Source organism: Geotrypetes seraphini, chromosome 8, assembly GCF_902459505.1.
Source record: "Geotrypetes seraphini chromosome 8, aGeoSer1.1, whole genome shotgun sequence".
Taxonomy (NCBI): Eukaryota; Metazoa; Chordata; class Amphibia; order Gymnophiona; family Dermophiidae; genus Geotrypetes; species Geotrypetes seraphini.
Genome location: NC_047091.1, coordinates 170,983,228 through 171,001,769, shown reverse-complemented (window position 1 = coordinate 171,001,769; position 18,542 = coordinate 170,983,228). Strand labels below are relative to the sequence as shown.

Below are 18,542 nucleotides of genomic sequence, written 5' to 3'. Positions count from 1 at the left end.
CGTTTTTAACGCACGCAGGATTTTAGCGCGCGCTAAACCTGCGCTCCGCGACTAGAACTAACGCCAGCTCAATGCTGGCGTTAAGGTCTAGCGCGCGGGTCAATTCAGTGTGCGCTAAGCGTGCGCTAAAACCGCTACCGCAGCTTAGTAAAAAGAGCCCAAAGTGCTTTGAAAATGAGCCCCATTGCCTCCAGTATATGCAAATCACTTTTTTTGCATATTCATCGAAGATATCCTGAAAACCCAACTGGCAAAGTATCCCAGGACCGACTTGGGAAAAACTGATCTAAGCCGTATGGAGCACAGTAAACTTAAACATAAAACTGATCCTCGCTTTGCCGAGTTTGCAATCTAGCCATGTCTAGCTCGGGATGTCTAAATGGCATCCTGGATGTCTTAGGAAATGTTTGATTATTTTCGCAAAAGTGAAAAGAGTGGGGATCGAATTGTACATATCAACCAGAGATAAAAGTAATTGAGATTTATTAAAACAATTAAAACAGTCTGTATTATATATCAAACATTGACACCAATCTATGTAGCAGACCCAACATGGTCCACGTTTCGTCTTAAAAGCCTGCCTCAGAGGTTACAATTGATATCCAATAGACAAGGGATCTCAAAGTCCCTCCTCGGGGGTCTCAATCCAGTCGGGTTTTCAGGATTTCCCCAATGAATATGCATTGAAAGCAATTCATGCACAGAGTTCTCATGCATATTTATTGTGGAAATCCTGAAAACCCGACTGGATTGCGTCTCTCGTGGCGAGTGAATGGGAAATGAACCGTATAAACTGAATTTTTTTTTTTTTTCCCAATAAATTTTCATTAAGGTTTTCAAGAAAAGGACAATATGCATATTTATTATAAGATAAACAACAAGATACGGTAATACCAAAACATACCAATGGAAAAAACCCCACCCTTTTCCTTATGCAAAATATATCGTATAATAATAATTTATTTTTGTATACCGCCATACCCAGGGAGTTCTAGGCGGTTCACAACAAATAGATGAGTTACATACAGTGCAATTGAAAAAAGAAGAACATAACAAGGCAATCTAAGTGAAGGAGGGCTAAAACAGAGCGCATACGGTATGTACTATAAGAGAATACAATTGGATTTATGAGAAGGGGGAACAAAGCATATTAGATGAGAGGGAGGGGGCAGGGATCTTGGAAGGGGGGGAGGAGGGGGAAAAAGTAAAGAAAGGTGGGCAGTATTGAGGGGGAAGGGGAGAGTTAAGGATTTGATCTGATGCAAAGAAGAGTGTTCGATCTGTTTTCTAATGTGGAGAGGGGGAGCGTTAAGGCGGAGGAGGGGAGCATTAAGGATTTGGTCCATTGAAAAGTAGAGTTTTGAGCTTTTTTCTAAAGTGGAGGTATGAAGAGGCGTCAAGTATAATTTGGGCAAGCCATGAGTTTAGTTTGGCCGCTTGAAAAGAGAAGGTTCGTTCGAGGAATCTTTTAAGATGACACGATTTCAGTGAGGGGAAAGCGAACATAGTTATTCTGCGGGAGCTCTTATTATTATAGATGCATCATCAACTGTGCATCCTATATAGTCCTAATTTATCCATTTCCCCAGCCCCTCCTCCTCCCCCCCAGCTCTTCCTGCTATTAACACACAGGCATCATGACAGGCTACTATTAACCAACATATCTAAACAGTCTAATGAGAGCAAACCCTCCCCCATCTTACATCATCAATTAACTATTAGTCTTTTGCATAATCAACAACCAGTCTCATAAAGTCCTTTACGTTTAGCCGTTATACATTCCAAATGAATTAGATACAGTAGACGGCTTCTCCACTCAACTATGGAGGGCACCTCCTGGTCCTTCCAATGCAGTTTAAATTATGTTGGATGTTTAAAATATCAAGCTTAGGCTACTCTTCAGGACCCTATAGCCAGTTGCGTTTTCAGGATATCTACAATGAATATGCAAAAAAGTGATTTGCATATAATGGAGGCAATGGGGCTCATTTTCAAAGCACTTTGAGTGTCTAAGTGCTTTGAAAATGAGCAAGGGAGTACTTCAGGACCGACTTGGGAAACACTGGCTTAGACTCACTACAGAAATGTTAAATACACTAATATGTCCCTCTTTTGTATCTTCTATATATTATGATTTATTTGTCCATTCCAGGCCAGATACTCACTGGCATTGCCCTGTACACGTTCCTATGCAGTCCGGAGCCAGCTTTTATTTCTGATTCTATAGCAGATGATAGATAACCTGTGCAAGGTGTAGTTGGTCTAGGTCAGGGGTGTCCAATGTCGGTCCTCGAGGGCCGCAGTCCAGTCGGGTTTTCAGGATTTCCCCAATGAATATGCATTAAAAGCAGTGCATACAAAGAGATCTCATGCATATTCATTGGGGAAATCCTGAAAACCCGACTGGACTGCGGCCCTCGAGGACCGACATTGGACACCCCTGGTCTAGGTGGTTTCCTGGGTTTAGGCCCTCCCAAATTTGAGCTGCTCAGAGATTATATTTTTAGGGCAGACCAGAGGGCTTGGACAAGCTGGTGCTGTTAGGGGTGCACAACCTAGTGGTGTTAGGTCTCTCCCCCGCCTCCAGAGCAACCTGTTACAGGCATTTGGGGGGGGGGTCACTGTCTGCAGTCCTCCTCCTCTTGGGAGGGCCGAGGAGTGATTTGTGATGAAACAGCTGGTAAAGCTTTAATTTTATTACCATATATACTCTAATAAAAGCTGACCAGAATATTTATTTATTTATTTTATTTTATTTAAGGTATTTTATATACCGCCTATCAAGATTATCTAAGTGGTTTACAATCAGGTACTCAAGCATTTTCCCTATCTGTCTCAGGGGGTTCACAATCTATTTAACGTACCTGGGGCAATGGAGGATTGAGTGACTTGCCCAAGGTCACAAGAAGCAACATGGGATTTGAACCCACAACCTCGGGGTGCTGGGGCTGTAGCTCTAACCACTAGGCCACTCCTTCCTCCCCCCCCCCCAAAAAAAAAAGGAGGAAAAAAGGTTGACTTGAATGAAAACCGAGGGGGGGGGGTTAATATTCAGGTACCCTGCCCGGTTCTGCACCCTTTACATTACATTTGGGATTTCTATTCCGCCATTACCTTGCGGTTCAAGGCGGCTTACAAAAGATTTATAAACGGGGGTTACAAAGGGAGAACAATTGATTTACTAGAGTAGTAAAGAGTAGGTCTTTTGACAATTCTCGGATTGTTAAGATTAGAGGTGGTTTACAGGAGATTTATGAAAGGGGGTTATAATGGAAGCAAAGTTATCATAACTAGGGTAGTAAAGAGTAGATCCTTTGTCAGTGTTTGCGTTGTTAAGAGTACGTGGAGTTAGGGTTGTTTCAGGAATTTATTGAAAAGTATTGTTTTTATTTCTTCCTCTCTGCCCTGTACCCTCTCCTTCCCTCCCTTCCAATGCCTTGCAGGCCTCCTCTTGGCCTGCCATAAAGCCTGGTGGTCCGGGACAGGAGGGATCCCTCCCACCTCCTGTCCTAGCCGAATGTGCCTTCCTTTACCTCCCTCGCGTACCTTTTACAATCCCTGGTGGTCCAGCGGTGAACAGGAGTGGCCTTTCCGCACTCCTGCCCCGTGGAGAGCTGCTAGTAATTGGCTGCCGCGAGTTCTTACGAGGCCTGCGAGAACTCGCGGCAGCCAATTACTAGCGGCTCTCCAAGGGGCAGGAGTTTGGAAAGGCCGCTCCTGCTTCGGTTCACTGCTGGACCACCAGAGATTGTAAAAGGTATGCGAGGGAGATAAAGGAAGGCACAGTCAACCGGAACAGGAGGTGGGAGGGACCCCTCCTGTCCCTGGACCACCAGGGATTTTAAAGGTACGTGGAGGAGGTGGGTAAAAATTTTTTGAGTCGGCCAGGACAGGAGGTGGAAGGGATCCTCCTGTCCTGGACCACCAGGTCTTATGGCAGGTCCAGCAGTGGCCTCAACAGGTCTTGGGGGGGGGGGGGGCTGACCTTAATATAAGCCAAGACCCCCATTTTTGGGCCCTTTTTTTGCCCCAAAATCTCGGCTTATATTAGAGTATATATGGTACAGTACTATATTTTAAAGGGAGCAATTTCAGGCTTTTTTAGGACAGCAGAGTGACTGGTCTAGGTGGTGAGACACACAGCTGGCGATGCATACAGCCAGAGGTGATCACAATCTTGGGACTGCTTATTGGATCACTGCTGCGGTTATGAAGAGGAGTGGTACAGAAATGATGTGTCCCCTCTGGGGGATCCGATTTCATTCAGCAACAGCCCTGAGGAGTCTGCATGCTACAGTGGGGTTAGCAGGGTTGCACAAATAAAGGGAGTCTGTGATGGAGCTGGCGGCAGTTCCTGCCAAAAGCGAGTCCTTTCTATCCTGCTTATGCCAGAGGTGGCTCACAAGATGAAATTTCCCATTATGAGCCTGTTAGAGGTCAGGAAACAGGAGCGTTTGGTTAAAAGGCTATGCTTTGGGGCTCTTCCCTTTTCTCCAGAGTTTGTACCATTCCTCTGGTATAGTAAGTAGGAGTGAGCAGTGCTTACAAATTTTAATCATGATTGATTGTGCGATTAAAAAACTTTTAATAGCACCATTAATCACGCTTAATCATGGCATGCAAAGGCGAAATAAGAAGTTGTGTCAGGGGCTGGACACAACAGGGGGGGAAAGCTGCCGAGTCAACCACAGACGGCATGTGGGAATTGCTGCTCTGCCAGCGACCCTATGAACAGACAAGCCTGTAAAGGTAAACACGGGGCGGTGAGAGAAAATAGGCCGGACTACAGGTCAGGCAAGGGGAAAGAGAATGCGATGCTGGTCAACAGAGGGATGTTAAAAATTTTGGTCAGAGTTTAAAACCAAATTAAGATTAAAATTTCAACAAATTAATTGAATTAATAATTCACTAAATCCCCACTCTTAATAGTATATAAAGAACTGAGTTAAACTAAAGGAAACCGCCATCTCAAACTGAATATGGCTAAACCTGAACTCCTTATCTTCCCCCCCCCCCTCGCCGTTCTCCGTCTCTGCGGATAACATTATCCTCCTCCCTGCCTTGTCGGCTCGCAACCTTGGGTTAATCTTTGACTCCTCTCTCTCCTTCTCTGCTCACATCCAACAGACCGCCAAATCCGGTCGCTTCCTCTCTAACATTAAAAATCCGTCCTCTTCTCTCTGAACACATGACCAAAACCCTTGTCTGCGCTCTTGTCGTCTTGTTCTTGGACTTCTGCAACGTATTTCTCTTGGGCCTCCCAAGCACCCGTCTCACCTCTTCAATCCGTTCAAAATGCTGCTGCACGACTCATTCCGTGAGAGCCGCTATTCTCACATTGCCCCTCTCCTTAAGTCGTTTCATTGGCTCTTCATCCATCTCCAAATACAATTTAAACTCCTCTTGCTGACTTACAAATGCGTTTGCTCTGAAGCCCCCCCCCCCCGATATTTCTCCTCACTCATCTCCCCCTATGCTCCCCCCATGATCTCCGCTCATAGGGCAAGCCCCTCTTATCTGTAGCCTTCTCTTCCACTGCCAACTCCAGACTCCGTCCCTTCTTTCTTGCGGCACCGTATGCCTGGAACAGGCTGCCTAAATCAATACGTTTCTCCGTCACTGGCAGTGTTCAAATCCAAGCTAAAGGCCCACTTTTTTGAAACTGTTTTCAACTCTTAAACTCCCCCTCACTGTTGTCAGATACTTATATCCGCTATAATATCCCCAACCCTGCTGCTGTCAGATACCTTATACCCGCTATAACCTCCCCAACCCTGAAATGTCCTATCTAAATTAGATTGTAAGCTCTTCTGAGCAGGGACTTTCTATTGTATGTTAAAATGTATAGCGTTGGATACGCCTTTCAGCGCTATAGAAATAATAAATAGTAGAAGTAGTTGTAGTAACCCAATTGGTGCCAGTACTTGTGAGGGTAAACAGATTTGTGCCTTAATCCCTGTTTTGAAGGTTAAATATATGCTTGTGTAATTTATAAAAATATGTAGTGCAACTCCTGGCCTGCTCTGCCCATATGTCCCTGGGAACGTCTGCAGGTGGTGTGCATAGAACTGTATGCCGTCCTGTTGACTTATGTGCATACTTACCCATATATTTGGCCAGGCAGTTTTTAGTGACCTTTTTCCAAAATGTGTGGCGGGGCATTTTCGAAAAAAAAATGTGCAAGTCCAACTTGGAAGTTTCCAGCTGGACATCCAAAGTTGGAGGAACAGAAATGGCCGTTTTCGAATGGCAAACTGCTGGATATCCAAATATAATTTTGAAAATCGTCTCCTTGGGCGTCTTGGCTACCGGGATGTCTAACTTTATACCCCATTTTCGATCAGAAAAACATCCGTGCTGAAAAAGTTCAAATGCAGACTAGAGAATGACACGGCGACTGTTACCCGCAGCTAGCCACGGGTAACCCGCCAAAACGGGGCCGTAAAAAAAAATGGGTCACCGTGGAGTGGTGAATGGCCTTGTCCCCGCAGTTAACTGAGGATCGCGTGGTCCAACAGCCCCCTCCCTCCTTCCTCCCAATCAATGTCCAGGCATCTTCCTTCCTCCTCTTCCCCTTCCTTTCGCAGGCTTACTTTAATTTTCATCTTAACAAGCCGCTGGAGCCTTGAAGTTTGCGTATGGCTGCTGGAAAGTCCTTCTCTGATGTAACTTCCTGTTCCCGGTTGCATCAGAGGAGGACTTTCCGGCAGCTGCACACGATTTCAAGACTCCGGTGGCTTGTTAAGATGAAAATTAAAGTAAGCCTGCAAAGGTAAGGGGGGGAAGGAAGGGAGAGAGGGAGCTGCTGGACCAGGCAAAGGGGAATGGAGAGGAACAGACGCTATACACTTTGTTGGGGAATATATGTGGGGACGGGAACCGAGCTGACGGGGACGGGCAGAGACAGACAATTTTTTTTTTCCCTGTGCCATTTTCTAATGCAGACCATTTAGAAACATGATGGCAGATAAAGGAGGGGCCAACATAGTAATGGACTGGCCATATAGACATCCCGACAGAGCAATGGGACATCTTAGGGGGCACTGCTGTGAACTTCACATAAAGGGTGCCGGCTGTATATCTTTCCAAAACACCCTTATAACTTATGGTGAGCCCCCCAAAAACCTACTATACCTACCTGTGTACCACCCTAATAGTACTAGTGGCTGCAGGTGGCACCTCTATGGCAGTATAGAAGGGTTTGGGTGGGCTCCACATGTTTTACCATAAATGTAATGGTTAGAGTGGCTTATGGGCCTGGGTCCTCCTCTCTATGGTTCAGTAGCCCACCCATCAGGTAACTTTGTACACCCGATGAGGAAAGGAGAGACAGGGGAGATATGATTCAGACGTTCAAATACTTGAAGGGTATTAACGTAGAACAAAATCTTTTCCAGAGAAAGGAAAATGGTAAAACCAAAGGACATAATTTGAGGCTGAGGGGTGGAAGATTTAAAGTGAATGTACACGATGAAGGCAGTCTTTATTGTGACAAGTAAATCTTTTGAATAAAAACCTTTTACCAGGTAAGGGACCCAACACGGTCCGTGTTTCGGACTAACCTTCGTCAGGGGTCCAATAGTTGACGCGCTGAGAAAGACCGCCGGCGGTCTTTCTCAGCGCGTCAACTATTGGACCCCTGACGAAGGTTAGTCCGAAACACGGACCGTGTTGGGTCCCTTACCTGGTAAAAGGTTTTTATTCAAAAGATTTACTTGTCACAATAAAGACTGCCTTCATCGTGTACATTCACCTGCAGTTTTTTGGTTTGTTTGTTCTGGATTGTCTTTCACTGCAGAGAGTTGGACCCTGGTTCTTTCCTTTGTTTTGGAAGATTTAAACGCAATGTTAGGAAGTTCTACTTTACGGAGAGGGTAGTGGATGCCTGGAATGCGCTCCCGAGAGAGGTGGTGGAGAGTAAAACTGTGACTGAGTTCAAAGAAGCGTGGGATGAACACAGAAGATTTAGAATCAGAAAATAATATTAAATATTGAACTAAGGCCAGTACTGGGCAGACTTGCACGGTTTGTGTCTGTATATGGCCATTTGGTGGAGGATGGGCAGGGGAGGGCTTCAATGGCTGGGAGGGTGTAGATGGGCTGGAGTAAGTCTTAACAGAGATTTTGGCAGTTGGAACCCAAGCACAGTACCGGGTAAAGCTTTGGATTCTTGCCCAGAAATAGCTAAGAAGAAAAAAATTAAAAAAATTTAAATTGAATCAGGTTGAGCAGACTGGATGGACCATTTGTGTCTTTATCTGCCATCATCTACTATGTTACTATGATGTTCCACTAGTCTTCCCCATACCAGATGCTGCTATTTTAGAGACCTTTTTGTTCTCATTTTTGTGTGGTGGAAGGTGGTCAGTGAGCACTGTGGGGGTGTCTTACCTTGATGCATACGGAGGTCATCTAGTCCGTTTGGGTACCGTTGTGGCACTTCTAAAACAGGTCTAGTTCCAAATGTCACCCAGGATGTCTTGCAAAATGTTTGATTATCCAAGTCTAACCTGCCCTTAGCATGCTTCCACCATACCCTCCTCGTGCTCTGGATGCACAGAGGCTGGGACACCGCGCTAGACGTCCAGAAAAGCAGTTTTGATTATCGGCACTTGGACGTCCTGGCGATTAGGACGTCCACGTGCCAATTTGGATGCTTTTTGGACTTCTGTTTTTGAGCCCGGAAGTGTGTTTTATGCATGGAAAGCGTTTTATAACTGTATCACCTAAATGCACAAAGAACTTGAAGGGGTCCTTTTACATTACATTACATTTCAGATTTCTATTCCGCCATTACCTTTCGGTTCAAAGCGGATTACAAAAAGAGTTATGGAAGAAGGGTTACAACGTTAGATCAGAGAAGGTTTCCAAGAGAGGGAAAAGTAGGATCTGGGGTTAGGGAGGGGATGGTAAGAGGGGGGTTAAGCTTTATCATGGTATTAAGCTTTATTAAGGGATTTCTTAAAGAGTATAGTTTTTATTTCCTTTCTGAACATCTTGTAGTCTGGGGTTGTTGTCAATAGGTTGGAGACTTGGTTGTCTATCTTCGCTGCCTGAGTGGCCAGTAGTCCGTTGTATAGTTTTTTCCGTTTTACTTCTTTGATTGGGGGGTAAGTGAACGGGGGGGGGGGGTGTTTTTCTATGCCTGATAGAGGTGGTTTGGATGAGGCGGTCGTTTAGGTAGGTTGGGCTGTCTCCATTTATAGTTTTAAATAGTATACAGTAGAATTTGAATTGTATTCTTATCCCAGGACAAGCAGGCAGGTATTCTCACTAGTGGGTGATGTCATCCGACAGAGCCCCGATACGGACATCTTGAAAGCATGTCTTGCTTGAAGAAACTTAGAAGTTTCGAGATGCCCGCACCGCGCATGCGCCAGTGCCTTCCCGCCCGATGTACCGGGCGTGTCTCCTCAGTTCTTTTCTTTCCGCGGAGCTGAGAAGTTATCTTCAATCTGCGCTGACTGAATTTCAGTTTTTCTTTGCCTTCTTTACCCGCGTTTTGGTTTATTTCTTTGAATTCACTTTACTTTACTTTACTTTAAAAAAAAAAAAAAAAAAAAGTTCACAATTATTTCTTCCGGCGGTTCGGCCGGCCCGGCCTCGTGGCTGCGGCCTACCTCTTTCGACATTGCAGCGTCGATTTTCCGGCCTATGTCACGGCCAATCACCGGTTTTAAAAAGTGCAGCAAGTGCCAGCGTGCGATTTCGTTGACGGACCCGCATCGACGCTGCCTCCAGTGTCTTGGTCCGGACCACGTTCCGAAATCGTGCAGGCCTTGTTCCACGCTCACTGCGCACTCGTTCAAACGGCGTTGCTTACTTTGGGAGTCGATGTTCAAGATGGAGACTGCCAAGGATCTGTCTGCTTCTACATCTGCTGAGGTTTCGCCGGTCCGCTCGAAACCAGCATCGACGACTTCCGCATCCAGCATCGTGAAGCCAGCATCGTTTACACCGGCTGCGGCTTCCAGTTCCGCTGCGGCGCCTGCCTCTGTCTCTTCGGTTCAGGTACCGCCTTCCACTGTCCCTCCCGTGGTCATTAAGGTGCCCAAAGCTACTAAGCAGAAGCACTTGGCCGCGAAGGAGCGCGAAGACCGTGCAGGAGGACCCCCTTTCGGTGCGGATCCCTCCATATCGGCTTCGCTTCGATCCCTGCTGGAAGCTCAGTTTGTCGAGCTTATGCAAACTATGGGACCCCGGCTTATCGCCAACATTCAGGGTGAAGTCCGAGCACCGGTTCCTGAGGGCGGTCCGCCCCCTCCCCTCCCCCTCGCCGTTCGATCTCGCTGCTCGACGAGGGGGATCGGCGGAGGGCGGCGGATGCCTCCAGGAGGGCTTCCCTTCCTGATATGCCACCTTTAGAGCCCATTACTCCTCCTCGACAACAGGGCGCTGGGGCGGTCCCTGATATTCGGAGTCCTGGGCATACTGCATCGCAGGAAGAGTTCTTCCGCACTCCATACCAGACTTGGGTGGCGCTGCGTGAGTCCGCGTCCTTGCCACCTCTGCGATCCACCGCTTCGAGCCCCATCCATTCCTTAGAGGCTTCGGGGGATCGGGCGATGCACAGAAGTTCTCGCTCCCCATCCCGGCACCGGGAGGGGCATCGTTCTCGTCACTCATCTCGACACTCCTCCCATCATTCGGAAGTGTCCCCACAGAAAAAGATGCAACGTTTGGGATACTCATCGTCCGATGTTTCCCAACTGGAGGGACCAGAGTATGAGGAACCATCTACCTCTTATTCTCCATGCCGGTCTCAGCTCTCCCTAGACCCGGAGGCTTCCACTTCGTCTAGTCCGTCTCGGCGGCCGGCCTTGGCGGACCAATTGTCTTTCTCATCTTTCCTCCGACAGATGGCGGATGACTTAGATGTGACTTTGGATACTGGCTCTAAATATTCTAAAGAGTATTTGGATACGATGCATTTGCCTCACCCTCCGGCGGAGACTCTTCGGCTTCCTTTGCATAAATTGCTGGACCAGACTTTCATGCGCTGTTTTGAGACACCGTATTCTATCCCTGCGGTTCCCAGTAAGCTGGATGCTCGATACCGCATCGTTCACCACAAGGGGTTTGAGGGAGCTCAACTTTCTCATCAGTCTCTTCTGGTCGAGTCTTCTCTCAAGCGTTCTCACCCTTCCCAGGTCTACGCTTCTGTGCCTCCGGGCAGGGAGGGGAGAACGATGGACAAGTTTGGTAGACGAGTTTACCAAAATTCGATGATGGCGACTCGAGTGCTCAATTACAATTTTTTCTTCTCTTCCTATTTGGATTTCTTCTTGCCGGTCCTCCGCAAGTTCGTCCCTTTCATCGATGCTGAAGCTCGTTTCCAGTTTGAGGAGGTAGTGGCAACCCTGTCCCAGTTGCGGCTGCAGCTGATGCAATCCTCCTACGATGCCTTCGAGCTCTCGGCACGTGCTGCGGCCTGCTCAGTCGCCATGCGTCGCCTGGCCTGGCTTCGCACTATTGATATGGATCCGAACCTCCAAGACAGATTGGCTAATGTGCCTTGTGCGGGAGCGGATCTATTCGATGAGTCTATCGAGACTGTCACTAAAAAGCTTTCGGACCATGAGAAGTCTTTTCAATCCATTCTGCGTCCTAAGCCTAAGCCTCAACAGTCTCGTCCATCTAGACCGCCTCAAATCTACCAGAAGCGTTATCAACCCAGACAGGCTCCCCTAGCGAGACAGCCTGCGAAGAGGCAGCCTCCACAGAAGTCTCAGCAGAAGCCTCAGATGCCGGCTGCACCCAAGGCCACTCAGCCCTTTTGACTCTCTTCCAGGGAGCATAACCGACGTTCTGTCTTCCCTTGTTTTTCCCATCGGGGGTCGACTCCACCATTTTTATCATCAATGGGAGTCGATCACCTCGGACCTTTGGGTCCTTACCATCGTAAGAGAGGGATACTCTCTTCATTTCCAACGGGTCCCCCCGGACCACCCTCCAAGAGAGTATCCTTCCAACTCGATGCAGACCGCTCTTCTTCTACAGGAAGCGCAGGCTCTGCTTCGGCTTCAAGCCGTCGAGCTGGTGCCAGTAGATCAACAAAACCGGGGGTTCTACTCCCGGTATTTCTTGGTTCCGAAGAAAACGGGCGATCTGCGTCCCATTTTGGACCTTCGAGTCCTCAACAAGTTTTTGGTCAAGGAGCGGTTCCGCATGCTGACCCTTGCCTCTCTCTACCCCCTACTCGAGCAAAACGATTGGTTATGCTCTCTGGATCTCAAGGAGGCCTACACTCACATCCCGATACATCCGGCCTCCCGCAAGTTTCTCAGATTTCGGGTGGGACATCTACATCTGCAGTATCGAGTGCTTCCATTCGGCCTTTCCTTGTCTCCCAGAGTCTTCACGAAGTGTCTGGTGGTGGTGGCCGCTGCACTCCGGAACATGGGTCTCCAGGTATTTCCATACCTCGACGACTGGCTCATCAAGGCACCGTCGGCTCCAGAAGTCATTTCGGCGACCTTGACTACAATTTCTTTTCTGCAGAGTCTGGGCTTCGAGATCAACTTCCCCAAATCACATCTTCAGCCCACTCAGTCTCTCCCCTTTATCGGGGCTGTTCTGGATACCATTCAACTTCGAGCATTCCTTCCTCCTCAACGCATGGATGCTCTCCTTCTACTCTGCCAGTCGGTGTCTTCTCGCCCGTCCATTTCGGCGAGACACATGATGGTCCTCTTGGGCCACATGGCCTCTACAGTTCATGTGACGCCTTTTGCCAGACTACATCTCAGAATTCCTCAATGGACCCTGGCATCTCAGTGGACTCAGGTGTCCGACCCGTTGTCCCGCCACATTGTCGTCACTCCTGCTCTACGGCAGTCTCTTCTCTGGTGGATGACCTCTTCGAATCTATCCAGAGGTTTGCTGTTTCACTCTCTTCCCCATCAGAAAGTTCTCACGACCGATTCATCGAACTATGCCTGGGGGGCCCACCTGGATGGTCTGCGAACCCAGGGGTTCTGGACCACTTCGGAACGACTCCATCAAATCAATCTTCTGGAGCTCAGGGCCATCTTCAATGCTCTCCAAGCTTTTCAGCATCTTCTTCACGACATGGTGGTCCTTATTCGCACAGACAATCAGGTCGCCATGTATTATGTCAACAAACAAGGGGGCACGGGCTCGGCCCCTCTTTGTCAGGAAGCTCTTCGAGTCTGGGATTGGGCGGTTCGCCACAACACCTTCCTCAAAGCTGTCTACATTCAGGGGAAGGACAACGTCTTGGCAGACAAATTGAGTCGTCTTCTCCAACCTCACGAATGGACGCTCCATTCCAAACCCCTTCATCAGATCTTCGCTCAGTGGGGAACGCCTCAGATAGACCTCTTTGCAGCGCCCCACAACTTCAAACTGCCTCAGTTTTGCTCCAGGATCTACACTCCTCTCCGCCTCGAGGCAGATGCCTTTCTACTGGAGTGGGGGAATCGCTTCCTTTATGCGTTTCCTCCCTTTCCTCTCATTCAGAAGACTCTGGTCAAGTTAAGATCAGACCATGCCACCATGATCCTGATTGCTCCTCGGTGGCCCAGACAACCTTGGTTCTCCCTTCTACTTCAACTCAGCAGCAGGGAGCCAATTCTTCTTCCAGTGTTTCCTTCACTGCTTACTCAACATCAAGGTTCACTGCTTCATCCCAACCTGCAGTCTCTCCACCTGACAGCTTGGTTCCTTTCAACATAACCCCTCACCAGTTCTCTCAAGCTGTGAGGGAGGTCTTGGAGGCTTCCAGGAAGCCTGCTACTCGACAATGCTATTCCCAAAAATGGACGAGATTCTCGACCTGGTGTATTTCCAATGCTACAGAACCTCAGAAAGCTTCTCTATCGTCTGTATTGGACTATCTTCTGCACCTGTCCCAGTCTGGTCTCAAGTCTACCTCTATACGAGTCCACCTGAGTGCTATTGCGGCTTTCCATCAGCCTCTACAGGGGAAACCTTTGTCTGCTCATCCTGTGGTTTCCAAATTTATGAAAGGACTTTTTCATGTCAATCCTCCTATCAAACCTCCTCCTGTGGTTTGGGATCTCAATGTGGTCCTATCTCATCTTATGAAGCCTCCGTTTGAACCTCTCAAAACGGCTCCTCTTAAGTATCTCACCTGGAAGGTGGTTTTCCTGGTGGCCCTCACGTCAGCTCGCCGAGTCAGTGAGCTTCAGGCCCTAGTGGCAGACCCACCCTTCACTGTATTCCATCATGACAAGGTGGTTCTCCGTACTCATCCAAAATTCTTACCTAAAGTGGTCTCTGAATTTCACATCAATCAATCCATCGTGCTTCCAGTGTTTTTTCCAAAGCCTCATTCTCATCCTGGGGAAGCTGCTTTGCACACGCTGGACTGTAAACGTGCTCTGGCTTTCTACTTGGATCGCACAAAGCCACACAGAACTGCACCTCAACTTTTCGTCTCCTTTGATCCAAACAAGTTGGGACGACCTGTATCGAAGCGCACCATTTCTAACTGGATGGCGGCTTGTATCTCTTCCTGCTATGCCCAGGCTGGATTATCCCTTCCTTGTAAGGTCACAGCCCACAAGGTCAGAGCAATGGCAGCCTCTGTAGCCTTCCTCAGATCGACACCGATTGAGGAGATTTGTAAGGCTGCCACTTGGTCCTCGGTTCATACCTTCACCTCTCATTATTGTCTGGATACTTTCTCCAGACGGGATGGACAGTTTGGCCAAACTGTATTACAAAATTTGTTCTCTTAAGTTGCCAACTCTCCCACCGTCCCATTGGGGTTAGCTTGGAGGTCACCCACTAGTGAGAATACCTGCCTGCTTGTCCTGGGATAAAGCAATGTTACTTACCGTAACAGTTGTTATCCAGGGACAGCAGGCAGCTATTCTCACGTCCCACCCACCTCCCCTGGGTTGGCTTCTCAGGCTAGCTACCTGAACTGAGGAGACACGCCCGGTACATCGGGCGGGAAGGCACTGGCGCATGCGCGGTGCGGGCATCTCGAAACTTCTAAGTTTCTTCAAGCAAGACATGCTTTCAAGATGTCCGTATCGGGGCTCTGTCGGATGACATCACCCACTAGTGAGAATAGCTGCCTGCTGTCCCTGGATAACAACTGTTACGGTAAGTAACATTGCTTTTCCTGGATTGGAAGCCAATGAGAATTGATGAATGCCTCAGTAATATGATCATGTTTTTTCAATGAATAGACGAGTCTCAGGGCTGTATTCTGAATTGTCTGTAGTTGTTTAATCATTATTGCAGGGCAGGGGAGGTAGAGGATGTTGCAATAGTCTAGAATACTTAGGATTAGAGATTGTACTAGGAGCTGAAATTAGTAAAGCATAGCGTGTGCTACCGGAATTAGAGCATGCCAAGTGCCACATAGGTATAAAATAGAACATGCAACATTTAACATGCATGCTGCTGTAGTGAAAGGGCCCCTTTGTTTGAAATGGTTTATATAAAAATATGAAATGATATATATAAACTGTTACTGTTATCATATCGTAATTTTTGCTTTTTTTTTTTAATTGCACGGCCTTCTCCTAACAGACCCACTTGGAAATTTCTTCCAATCTGTATACTCTTGCTCAACAATTTGTATATTTATAATTTTGCTTCCTTAAAGTTTCTGCCCTCTGTATTTCCTCTGACTATCTGCACATTGTAACTCGCTGAATGTCCAGCTCTCTTGATTGTAAACCGCCTAGAAGTCGCAAGACTGTGGCGGTATAGAAGAATAAAGTTATTATTATTATTATTATAGAGTTATTATTATTATTTATAGTTTATTATTTATATTCTGCTTTTATTCAAAGATTCCAATAGTGCATACACACATAATTAAAACACAATACAAAATTAACATCGTTGAGAGCATCACACACATCAAAACAAATATTTCTTTTGATGAAAGATAACATCTCGAAGCTTTTGTAAGTCTTTCAACTTCCTAAAAATGTTTAGTTAATCCTGCCTCTTAACGCCTATTTCATCTGACAGAAAAGGTGACGTTTGAGTAGTTTCTTAAACTGATGTAAATCCTTCTGCTACCAAAGGAATGCTGGAAGTTTATTCCACTCTATTGGCCCTGCACATAAAAACATACTCTTCCTCAGTACAGTCAAACCTCGGTTTGCGAGTGTTTTGCAAGATGAGCAAAACGTTTTCGCAAATCGTGACTCGCAAACCGAGCATTGACTCGATTTGCGAGTCCTCCTACCTGTGAACTGGCATCCCCCGCCTGCCCAAACTGAAGGCTTACCCCATCTGGCACCGGCACACAGCACCAACCCACAGGAGGTGCCGGTGCACGAAGATCTTGCCTCTTGCCGGACTGGGCCTTGAGCATCTGCGCATGCTCAAGGCCTTCTGGCTCCCGCCTCTCTCCGAGATTCTCGGAGAGAACGAGAGCCAGAAGGCCTTGAGCATGCGCAGATGCTCAAGGCCTAGCCTGGCAAGAGGCAAGATCTTCGGGCACCGGAACCAGCACCTCCTGTGGGTTGGTGCTGTGTGCTGGTGCCAGATGGGGGTAAGCCTTCAGTTTGGGCGGGTGGGGGATGCCGGTTCTCAGGGGGGAGAGGGGGGGCGACGTTTACGGGTGGGGGGGATGTGGAAGCGCACCAGTGGCCTTGGGGTTGGGGGGTCTTTTGGGGATATGGTGGAGCAGCGCCGGTGACCAGGAGGGGAGGGAGGTGGAACCAATCATGCGAGTTTCCCTTACTTCCTGTGGGGAAACTTGCTTTGATATACGAGTAATTTGGTTTACCAGCATGCTTCTGGAACAAATTATGCTCGTGAACCAAAGTTCCACTGTATTTCTAAATGTAATTTTTTTCTGAGAAGGAACAACCAAATCTGAGCTGCAGAACGCAAGGATCTTGATGGGTCCTAAGGCACCAAACAGTTTTGGAAATATTTAGGTGAGAATTGGTTTGTTTATATACCAGCCTAAGTGGTTTGCATTCAGGTACTCGAGCATTTTTCCTCATCTGTCCTGGTGGGTTCGCACTCTAATGTACCTGGGGCAATGGGGGGATTAAGTCACTTGCCCAGGGTCACAAGGAGCAGCGTGGGATACACTCATAAACCATCAATAACATTTTCAAAACACAAAAACCTCTAAAAATTGGCACTTGGACGTTCAAGACTCGTATGCCTTTCTAGTAGAAAGAAGATTATCAAGGGAAGAACCTAGTCTTCCTTTATGTTGCATATTTCTGTAGAATGTAATGTAATGTAATGTAATTTATTTCTTATATACCGCTACATCCGTTAGGTTCTAAGCGGTTTACAGAAAATATACATTAAGATTAGAAATAAGAAAGGTACTTGGAAAATTCCCTTACTGTCCCGAAGGCTCACAATCTAACTAAAGTACCTGGAGGGTAATAGAGAAGTGAAAAGTAGAGATAGAGGAAAAATAAAAATAAAATAAACATTTTAACAAGAAAGCATTGATCTAAATACTTTGGAGGAGAGAAAGGAATAGAAAGGAATAGAAGCAGAATGGGTCAGCGTCAGTGATGAAGTGGAGCAAGTAAGTTTAGGAGGAGCGATTGACGTATCCAGAAAGGGCTTCTTCAGGGAAGAGACTTGGCCGACAGTCCCAGGATGCCTATGTCTCCTCCCCTGCGATGTTCTCCCATCCATGCATTTCCTCCCAGACACACTGCCCGTGCCCCAGCCGCTCCAAGGAGAATAATCTTGTAGGCAAATACAATATATACGATAAGAATATATGAAGTAGAAACCTCGGGCAATAAAGAAGGCTTTTGTAAAGCAGACCTACAAGAAGGAATTTGACTTTTAACAGTCTTGCAGAATTTTGTGGACATAAATTACCGTTGCACCAATCATCGTATTCATTTATGAATTTAAAAATATAAACGCCAATAATCTGCTCCAGCTTCAAGTCAAGTTTATTATGTATTTGATTAATCGCTTACTCAAATTTCTAAGCGATGAACATATTTTTAAAATTACAGATAATACAAGGGATAGCAAAAACAGAGCAAAACATAACAATTGTTTACAATTTGTGCTATGTTTTCCTTAGGCATCCATTAATCCGTTTGTATTGGGATATGCGTTTTGGAGAAATGAGAGAAAAAGTTTGCACAATCTGTTGAGGTAAAGCTTCAGAAGTAGAATATGCAGCCTCGCCTGAAGGACATGAAAAGATCCTTGAACTTGGAAACACGCTCCATAGTAAATTAGTAACAGAAGTCAGTATTAACCTGATGCGGTTACATAAACAATAAAATCATCGGATCTCTATATAGGCAAAGTGAAATGTCGACAACGGGGGGAAAATGATGAATCCCATGAATTTGTCTGGTGGTGATTTCCTGTCCAAAGAAACACAGCAGCGAGAAGTGGGACTAAATGGCCACCTCCGTGCTACCAGAGCCTGTCTCGGCTTCATGGTGAGTAGCACAGACATCCTATGTATTGCTTGCGTTTTATAACTTTTTCATGAGGTGTTTGAGATCTGAGGGAGGGATGTTGCTCATCAGTTTAAAAGAAAATGGGATTCGTTATGTTAAATCTAGAATATCGAT

At 46.8% G+C, this 18,542-nt stretch overlaps 1 protein-coding gene across 2 annotated transcripts in view; it reads left to right on the top strand.

Annotated features, from left to right (window-relative positions):
• The window catches only part of HPS4 (HPS4 biogenesis of lysosomal organelles complex 3 subunit 2), a 97,354-nt gene that overhangs the window by 18,487 nt on the left and 60,325 nt on the right, over positions 1 to 18,542 (top strand). For both annotated transcript variants that reach the window (XM_033954345.1, XM_033954344.1), the window contains exon 2: positions 18,038 to 18,407. In XM_033954345.1, the coding sequence (XP_033810236.1) occupies positions 18,367 to 18,407 (41 nt within the window). In that variant the 5' untranslated portion in view covers positions 18,038 to 18,366. The remainder of the gene's footprint in view (positions 1 to 18,037; positions 18,408 to 18,542) is intronic.